The following is a 13,583-nucleotide window of genomic DNA, read 5'->3' as shown; positions in this document are numbered from 1 at the left end:
CGTGCACTCGACGGAACTTTTTGCGCCAGCTCTGCCAGATGGAGCTGTGTGTTCAGCTGAAGGAGCTCCGCTGGATTTGACTAAGCTTCTCTCACCCGCCATGTGAAGGAATAAGCCATGTGTAATCATTAGAAGCACGTTGTCTTGTCTCTGTAAATAATGATGCGGTAAGTAGGCCTCACTAAATGGTTCCCAAAATGCAATCACACAAAAACACTTTCTGAGGCAGTTCTGAAGCTGTGAATACATTTCCCATCATTTTTAACACTGAGAAGCCAAATAGCATGGTAACAAATCTTACACCAGCACTGACAGGAAAAAAAAACAAAACAAAAAAAAAACGAACAAGCCACAGTTAAAAGAAAATGAATCCTAAAATATATTGAGCTATAAGCATATTCAGGCACAGGCCTGATGCTTCATTCTACTAATATTATTTTTTTTCCAGCAAAATTATATGATATGAATAAACTGATTTTTAATCACTCAAATGGTGGCTTCCAATAGAAATGTCAAGCTGAAACTTTGGCCATGCACATATAGATGACACAGTGAGGTTTTAACCTACTAGGCAGTTCTTTTTCGTCTGTAGACACCCCATTTAAACCTGGTGTTTACTGGGTATGAAATTCATCTCTGTCTCTCTCCCCAGCTTTAAAGAAGCTCATGGTGCCTCTCCCTGAAAGAAAAGTGGAGGAGTAAAAGTGAGCCAGTCAGAGGAGCAAAGCAGCTTGGACATTTAGAATATGTAAATTCTACACTAGCTCTCACTGAGTATCAACAACAGGTGACGTTTGCCCTCCAATTAAAAATGTATCTTCATTTTTGTTGATTTTTAATTTAATACATCATTTGAAAACAGCAGCTGTCCTTCCCATTGTGTAAAATTCCATGATGAATGGACTAATAGAATGCGCCAAAATTACTTATATAATAAAATGCTTTCTTATAATGAACATAATGACAGCCACAAAACCTTAATTGTTAGCCTATATTTCACGTCACATGAAAATAATAAACCCAGTCAAATGGACATTTTCTAAAAATAAACAAATAATTTTTAATTAAAAATAAATAAATAATAATCAGTTGTACTACATATGGACTGAATGCACCTTGTTCACATGGTTTCCAGCACTTTTCACAGCAAAGTTAAGTTCATGCTGCAGATTGAATTTATAAAGTGTAATAGCTTTTCTATCCTGCAAAAAAAAAGTCATTGGGGGGAAAAAAAGACTTATAAGTCTAAACGATGTTGAGATTTGGTCCAATGTTGTGATTTGTGGTGCAAAAAAAAAACAAAAAAAAAAACAAAGACCCCTGTCTTGAGCTAAATTTGGACCAAATATGATAAAAACCAAAACCAAAGACAGCCTACACCTACATTTCAATGACTATTTTTGGGTTATGCCATAACAGACTGACCTCATTCAGCCCAAATAAACACATGACGCCTGGTGTTTGGAGAATTAAATTAAAAAGCATACTGCAAAACAGTTTTTACAATCATTTGGCAAAACATGTTCCCAGTCTCCCCACATCTAAACACAACGTGTCAAAAATCTCAAACTTTTACCCACTAACCCAATAGCTCCTCCAGAGTATCAACAACGGTTTTCTTAAGTGTAACACTATGACTGTTCCACTTGTTAAAAATATAACGTTATCCCGCCATTACCCAGGAAATGTGTGCGTGTCCGTTTGAAAACGCGGCACTTCTAACCGTCTGTGCTCCAGGGGCTTAGAACAACATTTCCCGCCCCGAGTTTACAGTGTGTCCTCTGTGTGGTCAGTCGCTCTCAATGAGTTTTGGACGGGAATCTGATTTTCTCAACCTCAATTAATTCTTCCGTCGCTTCTGGGGAAGAGGAGTCAGGCGCTGATATTTTTTTTTATCTGGCTCCTCTCTCGCTTCCCACTTTTCTGAGGCTGAGGGCTCCGGAGGGTTAGGCTAAATGTAGCAGAGCACACTACATTTTTTTTTTTGTGGTTGGTCCTGCTCAATATACGGGAATTTATATATGTGACAGAGCATTTTTTTTGTGCCATGGGCTCTTTAGCTTGCCAAGTATAGGACATTCTTCAACAAATGGCAAATAATGGCTTTCACCCGAGGTAAACAACTGCCGTTCCCCGGACCCTGCACAGTTAAAATGCTGTCTTCATGTTCTGTCACTCTGCTTGACGATTAGTTGTGTTGACTTCTGCTGCTCAAAAAATGGAGTTTGGCACAACAGCAACTGAATAACTCAAGTGGGCTCGGTCTCTCTCTCTCTCTCTCTGACTCACTCACTTAAACACACACACAAACTCACAGAGTAATTTAGCATTGTTCTTTCGTCTACTGCCACAGGTGTTCTGGTTATATTAAGCCTGAAGCAGATTTGTTCACATGGACAGATTGTACATTTCCTGTAACAATGCCTCATGCTAGAGTGAAAAGCTTTTACAAAAGTAATACCTGTAACACAGGTGTTAGCTATAATTATATATAGAAAAAAAATAACATTCATTGAGGGTTCTGTACAACATTTAAGTGGCACAGCATGCTTTAAAATGTGTTTTACATATACACTTCAAAGTGTCACCCAAAAACAATTCAAGCATTTTACCCTTAGGCTCAGCACCTAATAATAATGTGTGATTTGCAAGAACAGAAATGCTATGACAACTGAGAGGATATATAGACAGCCTTAGTTAAGAAAATGATACATGTTTTTTTTTTGTCCAGGTGTGTGTGTGTTTGATGTAGTCTGCAATGGTACTTTAGCAAAGACTTCAATTTCAATCAAAATTGGGAGCATGTTAGGGAAAATACAGATCGCAGTAATGAATAAAATTGTTGATTTCTAGTACACCAACAAAACATGCTGAGCTGAATCAGTTGAAATAGACGGGGTGATAAGTTTATATTTTCAAATGTTGGTGATGACTGACATCATGTGACCTGGTATCGATGTCTGATACACAGTAATGGCCATACTGTGTGTGTGTGTGTGTGGTGGGGGCACTTCAGAGGGCGTCTCACCACATTGCTGTAAAAATAAAGGTGACAAGTGCCCTATAAAATGAACTTTTGTGTTTGAAAGCGCACACAAAAATTGACTGGAGAGAGGTTTACAAAGGAAATTGGAGTGGGTTGATGACTCAGCCACATAAAGAATAGCAGTGCTAGGAATTGCCTTTAAATTCACAGCCAGCAAACACTATATTTTTAAACAAAACACATTTTTTTTAGATTGACAGTTTTTAATTAAGCAAATATTGTGATAATTAATTTAACATATCACCCAACATTAGCATGAACAGGCAAATCACTAAACTGTGCAGGAATCTAGTCCTGTAAAGCCCTTTGCACCAGAATCTTCTATAGAAAAAAATCATATCACATAAAATATGGGGAAATTCCATATATTTGGGAAAGCATTGGTTTGGGCAAAAACAGGAGGAATGAACAGGCCCGTGGGTTGGCCAGGATTGGCCCTTGGTTTTTGCACTGAAGGTTTTGCTGCAAGGACATTTCAGACAGACCATGTGCAGTTTAGTTATGCTGTATTAATTGTGATTTTATCAAAAAGCAGAGGTTTAAGGCTAAGTCTGTCTTATCACTCTGCTTTCTCTGAAACTATACACATGCATTTAGATCTGTTATTAGACGTTTCACAGCAGGCAGCACTACAGTCTGACCCCAATTGTTTAATGAGGCCTGTAAGTGTGTCCTTGATTCTTAGACAATAAAAGAGGGCTAACACAAATTTTTGTCTCTTTTCTTTCCAACTCTGTCCTGTCTCGTTCTCTCCTCTATCTCTGGAAATCAATAGGGTGTAGATCACAAGCAGAGGGAGAACATAGTATTTCACTAGTGCAAGTACACCCCATTGCAGAATCTCAACGACAATCAAATTTGTGGCAGTTAATAAGTGTTATTCATCAGATTGGGGACGGAGAGAGGGAGAGTCATTATTTACCTAGCTGGAATAACACTTCAGTCCAAGCTGAACAGCCTGCATCTGTGTGTTGTTTTAGCAAGGATTTTGCTGCTCAGGTTATGTGAGAGCCACAGTCTCCTCTCCAAACGAGGCCGGAGAGCTTTTCTTTGGGCTCCCAAGCCCAGGTCTTGTGTTTTGCTTGGCAGCTAGGAGCGTAGTCAGCTGGCACGCACATTCTGGAAGTGGAGCTAACACTGTTAAAGCACCTTCTTTTCCTCCAAAGGGACGCCGCAAGGAAGAGAGCGGTGAGGGGCTGTTAACTGGGCCTCTACATTGTAGCACACAAACACCTTCAGCTGCAGCTAGCTGCCGGCCTTTCACCTTAGAAAAATTTCCTCTGTTCTCCCCTCTGCCTTCCCCGAGAGCAGCATATAAAACTGAGAGAATGGTGGAGTTAGAAGAACAGACTTTCACTACACTCCAAAGAACCCAGGAGTCACCTTCACATTTGATTCAAGGTCACTGTTCTCCATTAAGCTGTTTTTAGCTCTTTTGATCTATATATTTTTAATCTTCCATTTGCTGACCTGAGTAGTTTCCACACAGATGCTGCCTATATGTAAAGCACAACAAGCAAAAGAAATAAAAACTTCATTTTGTTCACCCATCACTTGGGAAGTTTCTGAGTTCCAGGGAAACCCTGAAATGGACAAGTGGAAAAGATGATGATGAGTTACAGTGGGTGGTACAAATGTAACTTATAGATTTATTTGTATTATGGGTTTAAATATTGTTATATTGGCAGATTGTTTTATATAATGACTTCCTTATCTTCATAGGCTTGACTGGAATGTGTTTGAACATGCAGACAAAAACTTGGATGAGTATACAGTCACTTTGACATCTTACATCAGCTTCTCTGAGGACATCTGTGTTCTCACCAGGACTCAACAATGACAACAGTGTCAAGTACTGGTTCAAAATCAAATTCAGACAGCTGTATCAATACAAAGAGGCAGCATACAGAAGTGAAAATATGTTGCTTTAAACAAAGAAAAAAAAATTTATTCCCACAACCTGAATAGTATGATGTCTACCAATGACACATTCACAGTGTGGAAAAGCTTGCAAGACATCACTAGCTACAAGAAGCCATCCTTTCAGACAAGCACAGCACTGGACACCTCTCCAACTCCTATTCACACCTCATTCAAACAGCAGTAAAAGCATCAGCACTTCTCTACCAAATATGACTGCTTCCCACCTGGGCCAACAAGTCTGTGGATGATGTGGTGACTGAGGACTTCACCTGATAATTCATTACCCCTACCAGACAAGGATATATGCTCGAATCCTCTTCTTGAACTTCAGCTCTGTTTTTAACACAATTGGAACTACTCCAAAATAAACTCTCACACCAGTGGGTTACACACTTCCTAATAGGCAGACAGCAGCAGGCGAGGCTGGGAAAATTCTAATCAAGAATGCTAACAATCAGAACTGTAACCATCAAATAATGTGTGCCCACTTTAATGATCAACTTTCTACACACAAAGTGACTGTTATCTCCATGTAATCCTTTTATAAAATCTAGAAAAATTGCAGACAACACCACACTCATTGGTCGCATCCAGATGACTAGTCAATGAGACTGTAATCTGGAGCATTTACGATATGTTTGAACTATACACGCTGAAAACAGTGGAGATGAGGGTTGAATTCAGATAAAATTCCCTTCATCACAACCAGCCCTCAACAAGACAGCAATGGCTGTGGATTTTTTCAAGTTCCTAAGAACCTCAATCACCAGGGGCATAAAATGGGACCTGAAGTGTTTTTGAAAAAGTTCAATGTGCCTGGTGGTCCAATTCTACACAGCCATTATAGAGCCCATCACCACCTCCACCATCACAGTCCAGTGAAGCTCTGCCAGAAAACATAGCCCTTACAAATACATCATTTGATCTGCACTTATCTGCAACTATCTGCAGACAGAACCAGGAAGCATACAGAGAAACATATTGCTGACTTATCACACCCTGGCCATTGTGCCTATTTCAGTGCCTAACCTCATGCAACCAATTGAGGATTAACACACACCAACTGATAAACGCTTCTTTCCTGCAAATACAGCACCCAAGCTTCTGAATTTTTATTTTATTTTATATTTCTGTATTGATCTACCTTTTATCTGGCTTCTGCTCTCAGCATGTCAAATGCATTCCACCTGTGTTGGAATGCTGTGGTGCATGTATGTGGTAGAAATCAGGGATGCTACTCTACAGTGTTATATGTAGTGTATTAACTGTGAGCTACTATGTAACCAAAGACAAATTCCTTATATGTGCACATAATTCGATTATGTTAGTTCAGCTTCTGTGTTATATTTATTATGTATGCTATGCTTATTTACCAGTTTATACCTACTGTCAATTTGGTATGTACATTAGATAACAAAAGCCTTTTCCCCTGATCAAAAGTTAAATATTCTTTCCTAACTGGAATTTAGTGATAGTGTTATTTTTTAAATAAGGCTGATCATTTGAGGTATTGGTTTTAAATCAAATATGCCTACTCATTACAATATTTATATATTTTCTTGTTTGTACTCAAACATTCCTGGTTGAAAGCTATTTCATATTGCCCCTCGTCTGGATGGGATTATTTGAACAAAGGAATATGCAGTACGTTTTGTAATGTGTAGTCAGGATGATGAAGCCTGCTAGATTAGAGTACTAGTGGTAGAAGATTGCTGCACTGATTGGCCTGACTGTAATCAAATTGTTTTTCACAGCTGTGACTGTAAAGCAGAAGAACACATTTGTATAGTTGTACAAAATGTTCAAACCAGATGAACATTGTTTATATAGACATTTCTTATACATAAATTAAATATATGGCTGGAACCCTATGTACCTATGTTCTAACATGTCACTTTATTAGGTATCCTATGTTTATACTCACTGATCATTGGATCAAATCCACTTATAGGTGCAATTTGTAGTTCTACAATTACAGATCATATTTCCAGTGGAAGTTTTAATTAACATGTGTGTCTTGCTTGTCTGAGAATAGTCTGTGAAGCAAGAAATTAATCACTGAAGAGGACTGGAGGACAGTTAGTTGTATTTATACACACACAAACTGTATATATATATTTATTTATTATTATTATTTTTTGTGTGTTTGCATGTGCTTGTGTGTGTGTTTTTGTGATAAATCAAGCCTTCTTTTATTACAAAATAAGGGAAATCATTAGAACTGTACTGCTCCTTCATCTGTGTATCTGCAGTTTATGTGAGCGTGCAATGACATGGTTACATCTATATAAAACAGAGAGATACAAGAGAAGAAACTGAACTGAGAGACAAGAGCAGAGATATCTGGGAGAAACATACAAATGATGAAAATCAAACTCATCATTCAGCTGAACAGGTGCTGAAAGCGGTTATTCTGAACTTGGCTAGGATTGGGGCTGTGAGAATAATTGTGTGATGCTTGACACTTATGTTATTTTAACCAAAGCATGTCACAGACATTTCATTAAAATCCAAGGAAACTCCTAAATCATGGAAAAGTGCTATAATATGTCACCATTATAAACTCCAGCAACACTTGTGTGTGTGTGTGAATCACTCAATTTAGTTCAACAAACCGACATGTCGCTATTATGTTCGTGTCACTGTAGTGTGGAACACAATCCACACAACAATAATACCTACTAATTACTGGTCCTATTGAGGTCCTGACCCCTGATGAACAAATATTATGCAGAGAAATATGTATTACACTTTATTATTGCAGAACTAAAACTAACACTGAGCACACCATGAGTGAATATACAGTATGTATGCTCAGCAAAAAAAGAGAAAAAGAAATCTTAAATTGTGTTTTTGTCTCTGGTCTTTCCATTCCACATATGCATAGTCTAGCTGCTGGATCGTGCAGAAGTGAGCATGGTTTGAATTCCTGAACTGTCCCATTCCCAGTTTATGGTTGTAGAAACAGCTCCATTACGAGCATATGGCCAACAGCTGCCCTCCAATATGCTCCAAAATCTGCCTTCAGACACCTGCACGAAAATCACACTCAAGCCACGCGTACGTCTAAACACACGGTGCACTGTTGTGACTACAGTATCCAAAACAAGACTGGACACACACACTAGGTCAGCACTTAAACCTGCCCATACCATCCAACACAAGTATATAAATGTAGCAATGGACTTGAATAAAACTGAAATGTAATTTTATGTTACCTAGGTAACACTAATAAAATATTAAGATAAAAATATGAATAAGTTGATAATACACAGCGTGAGCTTCATTTCACTTTTTATTATTATTTTTTTTTAATTATGGTGTAGTTCTGCCTACATTGGCCATTATGACAAGATGCATACATCATGACAAGCACATTATAACAAAGAAGAACATTATTCCAGTAGCTCTCAAAGGAACGTACATAAGATCATGTTTTCCTGCTGCCTTGTGTTTTCTGCTCAGATACACTCTTAAAATGTTTCTTAATGGTTCAACGTGTAATGCACTGATCATGTCAATTCAGTTAGGTGATATTACTGCTACTTTGGATAAAAAAAACAGAGAAAAAATATTTGATATCAGAAATCACCTGCTACTCTAAGCTCCTTCAAATTGTTTTCATATTTGCTGCAGTGTAGCAGCTGTATTTCCAGGGAGTTGGCTGATGTTGTTCAATGTCAGTGCCAAACAATGTCAAACATATTTTTTCTATTCAATGCCCATACAGTAATAGGACTGTGGCATTAGTGTAGTGTTTAAAGGTATTTACGATTGTAAACTATTTGTACTAACTGCAATACAGACTCTGACTGAAAACAAAGCACTTTTGTAAATCACACTGGATAAAATCATCTGTTCAAGGAACGAAGAGTAGGGACAGAGGTAAGTGCAGGAGATTTTATTATAGGAACTAATTAGGAAGCTAAACACAGAACCTATACAAAGACCTGGGAACTGGGGCAGAAGCATCAAAAGCAGACCAAAGAAAGAAACAAAATACACACTGAGAACACCTGGGACTTGAAACACAATGAACAGACAGAAGAACAACAAATGGCCAACAACCAGGGAACACAGACACAGGAATTATATCGAAAACTCAGACAAGATACACCTGGAATGTAAATCAATACATGTGACAAGGAGGAAGGTGTGATCACATGACAGTGGATATAAGCAAAACATGTTACACATTTCCATATCCTATGCATTTCTGCGCATGCATCTTAAATCACATATAGATTACTTATGGCAAGAATTGCAATGTAGTTCTTGTCGCACAGTGAATTCAGGCTTTGATTTTTGGAATGTTTTGGAAATGATTAATTTATTCCTAAATATTTTAGATCTGTGTTGGTTTAAATCTGAGGATGCTGACTGGTGAATATTGCCAGCTGTACTACTAAACTGCTAGAGCTGCTAAAATGAATTGTAGGAACTGTAGCTAACATTTATATGTGTAATATTTAAAAAAAAAAAAAAAAAAGCTAACATTTATATGTAAATTAAAAATTTAATGTGTACAGGCCTCAGGTTGTTTTATGACACCCTTCCCTTCTCAAATACCCACAAAAGAGAGATATTAATGCTGTCCCTATAGAAATGACCACTCTTCCTAAGGTTAAGGCCAGAATTACAAAATGCAGTTAGTTGTATTTTATAGTACATGCCTATAACTTTAAAATATGACATAAAATAATATTTTGTTACAAATTGTTATATATATAGATTATTTGCTACACTTTATATATCTAAACATGCCTTTGGATTGCTTATTTTGAGGTTGGCAATGGCCAGTGTGGTATACTGGCAATCAAACAAGGCTTTCTAAACTTTGGCACTTTGTTCCTGTAGTCACAACCTAAAATCAATTCATATTCTCTCTCTCTCTCTCTCAGCAGTTTAGACAAACTATCTGTGGAAATGCAAATGGTGAGATTAAGTTGGTTTCAAGCTCACCTCAGTCAAACACTGAGAAAGAAAATTAACGCCAGCAGCAATGCTGTGTCTATGCCGTTCAGATGTTTACACATTAAAACACCACCATCACATCACTGTCAATGCAGTGCTTAGAATAATACCCAACACCCAAATAATACCTGTTCTCTGGTGGTCCAGACCACTTAACAACAGGGTGAAAGGGGCTAGAAAATTTAGCAGCCGTACAGATGGATTACGCTATAATTCTAGAAGTACAAAATGCACTTATATGGATGGTGGAGAGCTGATAAAATGGCCAACAGGAGGAAGCCATTTTAGTTTTATGGCTGAAAAATCTACTCTCCCTTTTCATCTTCTGTTTAAGCAACTGGAGAAGTCCCACTCACTTCACACAAAAGAATAGGACCTCGCTCTTCCTGTTCAATTATGGTTTCGCTTCCAATTATTTTTCATATTGTAGATATTTCTGTGAAATACAGTATGGCTTTGATTGCTTCCAGAAATCTTTCTCATGTTCCTTTCAGCTGCTAGCAACAGTCATTTATGCTTGGACTATGCTTGGACTTCTAAAGTCAATAATAGCAAAATCACTGAAGCTTTTCCTTTTAATTGGAGAGCAGCGTCATTGTTGCTGGTTTAGTGGAACATTTTAGGCCAATGCCTTTGCACTTTAGCATATGTTTTAACAAGGTGCAAATAATAAGGCAGGGTGATTTTGTTCTTAGGTAGACTATCAAAAAGTGTGCTAAGTAATTTTCTCATTATGGCATCTCAGTAAAACCAGAATAGATGTAGTAACCTGACTGAATATTAGTGACATTTTTATAAAGTTAACATAAGCTGGACACAAAGTAATGATCAATATATGCCTCAGATAACTCCCAATAAAATTTTGGCACTTAATCATATATTTACTTTAAGCATTAAAAAGTCTGTGTTATCTATTTTTCCAATGCAAAAAAACAGCATTGTACCCATAACATAATACATTTACTGTCTCAACAACTGTGGGAGATCCTGCATTTTATATATCCCACTATGTAAAATACCTCAACCCTTGCCAATCACCTTTAATGCAGTTTGGTCACTTTGCTGGTCCAACTGTAACTGGAAATTCACCATCACGAAAAATTGTCACTGTGGTCCTACCCTCAAAGGCAAACTTTCAGTAGCTTTACTTTTGATTCTGTAGCTGCTCAAATTACCAAATAGTAAGAAGAACCTAGCTGAGGGTGGCTTAAAAGGAGTTTGGTAAATGTTTCCAACATTTCAAGAACAAGTTGCATATACTTAGAACATATTTGTGTGATGCTTTGAAATAACAAATTTTGAGCTTCTGCTTTTTTTCTCCTGTTCTCTGAAACTGTCATACACTCTGGGTCGTGCTCTCTCCATCTCTACTTAAAAAGGAAATGTGAAAGTAAACTTTTAATAGGTTTTGCCTGCCCTGAAAGCCTTGTTGATTGAGTGCTCTGACTTTAGGCCATTTTTGCCTTGAATATGCGTCACAGACCACGAAAGTACAAAAACGAATCTAAATACTCCATATTTCTTGGGAAGCAACCGGCCTTTGGCCATAAATATTGTATTTTGGATTCATGCTCTTTTGGTCCATTGCTTGTCTTTCTTCAAATCATGTTTGTCTGTTATGAAGATATTTGATAGTTATTTCTTCCAAATGAATAACACATTATGTACCTAAACACAAGGTGGAAACATTTGAACTAATCACTGGCAAAGTATTTTATTGTAGTTGTAATTCCTCATAAAATTATGATGTTCTCACACACACAAAAAAGTGCAGTTGAGGTACATTATAATTTCTAAAAAGACAAACTGTGTAAATGTACCTTTAAAAAGGTACAACAGTGCTTTAGGAACCAGTTGTGTTCCATAAATTGTACATTACATTCTTTTCTCTAGAAGGAGAAATGATTATTTGTAAGATTTCATTATAGAACAGTGCAAAATAAAGTCCTGCAGATTGAATGCTGCTTATGAAATTGATATTATTTAAAAATCTACAAAAATTATAGAAAATGGTACAATTATGTTCCCTAACTAAAGTAACACGACTTTATTATTTGTCTACTGATGGTCCTCCAGTTTCCATGAAATATTCTTGAGGTACTTTGTCCAGTCTAATTAGAAATAAGCCGATAAAGAGTTTGTTGATAGTGACCTTGATATCAGGCCTGTAATCCTCCATATTGTTTCTTTAAGACGAAGGATTTGGGGATTACATGGAGTCATACAGCTTCTAGTCTGAGATACCCCACTGTTTATCTGTGGAGTTGTTGTCTTGTTATAGCTGAACTTAATTAACTTGCCAGCAAACAAAACACTTCAGCACTGTTTGGTATGTCATCAAACCTTGAAGAGCTTTTGCTTTTATCTTTAAAACACTAAACCAGGCAAGGCATGAATCATCTCATTGTAGGCTAACGTGTCATCTTGTAGGCTTTCAGGTATATAAGCAGAAAGGGAACCATCGTTGTAAAGCAGCTGGTGTAACCATCAGAAAGCAGAAGAACAGCCAAAGCCAAGAGCAAGACTTCCAGAATGAAGCTCTCCATCTTTGCCATATTTTTCACCATCGCCTTTTTGTCTCGGTGCCACCTAAGATCTGTGGCACTGCCAATGATCAACGCAGAGGAGCTGGACCTTGAGCCAGAGACTCTTGGAGAAGGACTGGTGGAGAATGCCCTGAGTTCTGGGCCTGTTGGCTCCAGGATCATCGTGGTGGGAGACTCCAACCTGCTGAGAAGCCTGAAGGCTCTGGACAGGAGCATCCCACAACTGAGCCTAGCTGAAAGAATCCTGACCCCCGAGCGCAGAGACATCAGCCAGGATCTCAGCCCCAACTCCATCATCAGAAGAGACACCATGAGGTGCATGGTGGGAAGAGTGTACAGGCCATGCTGGGAGGTGTAGTTCCTACGGAGGAATCCAGGGACAAGTCTGAAGAGATGAAAGGAGGACTGCTGATCAATGCTACATTGTTAGGACTGTTGTCCTAATCATAATGCTTCTGATCCTGTGTAACACTGAAAAAAATGTATATGCCACTTACCTGAATCAAATGTAATTAAACAATATGATAATTAAATGATATACATGATATATACTGAAGTGATTTCTTGTTTTTTATACATTCATTTTTCACTGCTCTATTATTAATCTAAAAACTCCTTTTTATAAAACTCAGAGAATGTTTTCTTATCATTTGATAGCTCTCCATTCAGATTGCATGTTGAACATAGCTCCTGTTTTGTACGCAGCACTGGGTTGGTAAATGGGGAAAAGAAAAATGGTCTGAGCTCACAACTGCTCAGGCTTTTTCAGGCTGAAGAATGAGAAATGGAATCTGAAGGTGTTTAAAAGTTGGAGAGACCTTGGAATGTTGAAAAGCAAGTAAAGTGTTGAGGATGTTGCTCTATTTCTGCTCCATAGGTGAGTAATACTAATTTATTTTTGCTTTTGCAGATTCCTTAAATTGGAACTGACTACCAATTCTGTAGCACGCTAACAGCATAAAACTAAACACATACTGAAAGTGCTACAAAACTATAAAGCCTGGTTTACAAATCAGTTTCTGTGGAAATTCAAACAGTGAACAAAAACAGACAAGCTGAACTTCAGCCACGTATAAACAGTCGGTTTTCTACTC

General features: G+C 37.7%; 2 protein-coding genes across 4 annotated transcripts in view; one reads left to right on the top strand and one right to left on the bottom strand.

The window, feature by feature from the left end:
- Nucleotides 1-13,583, bottom strand: part of spag8 (sperm associated antigen 8) — a 36,612-nt gene that overhangs the window by 13,218 nt on the left and 9,811 nt on the right. For all 3 annotated transcript variants that reach the window (XM_066661626.1, XM_066661627.1, XM_066661628.1), the window contains one exon: nucleotides 569-679. In XM_066661626.1, the coding sequence (XP_066517723.1) occupies nucleotides 569-601 (33 nt within the window). In that variant the 5' untranslated portion in view covers nucleotides 602-679. The remainder of the gene's footprint in view (nucleotides 1-568; nucleotides 680-13,583) is intronic.
- On the top strand, nucleotides 12,476-13,030 carry pmchl (pro-melanin-concentrating hormone, like). Its single transcript, XM_066661602.1, has one exon. It carries the CDS (start codon nucleotides 12,476-12,478, stop codon nucleotides 12,845-12,847), a length of 372 nt encoding a protein of 123 aa, XP_066517699.1. The 3' UTR covers nucleotides 12,848-13,030.

Source organism: Hoplias malabaricus, chromosome 2 (assembly GCF_029633855.1).
Source record: "Hoplias malabaricus isolate fHopMal1 chromosome 2, fHopMal1.hap1, whole genome shotgun sequence".
NCBI classification, from domain to species: domain Eukaryota; kingdom Metazoa; phylum Chordata; class Actinopteri; order Characiformes; family Erythrinidae; genus Hoplias; species Hoplias malabaricus.
Note: the sequence above shows the minus strand (reverse complement) of the source record. Positions and strands in the feature narration are given on the sequence as shown.

Bases quoted from the DNA above. Each gene is read 5' to 3' on its own strand.
- pmchl (XM_066661602.1), top strand. From the start codon at position 12,476: ATGAAGCTCTCCATCTTTGCCATATTTTTCACCATCGCCTTTTTGTCT.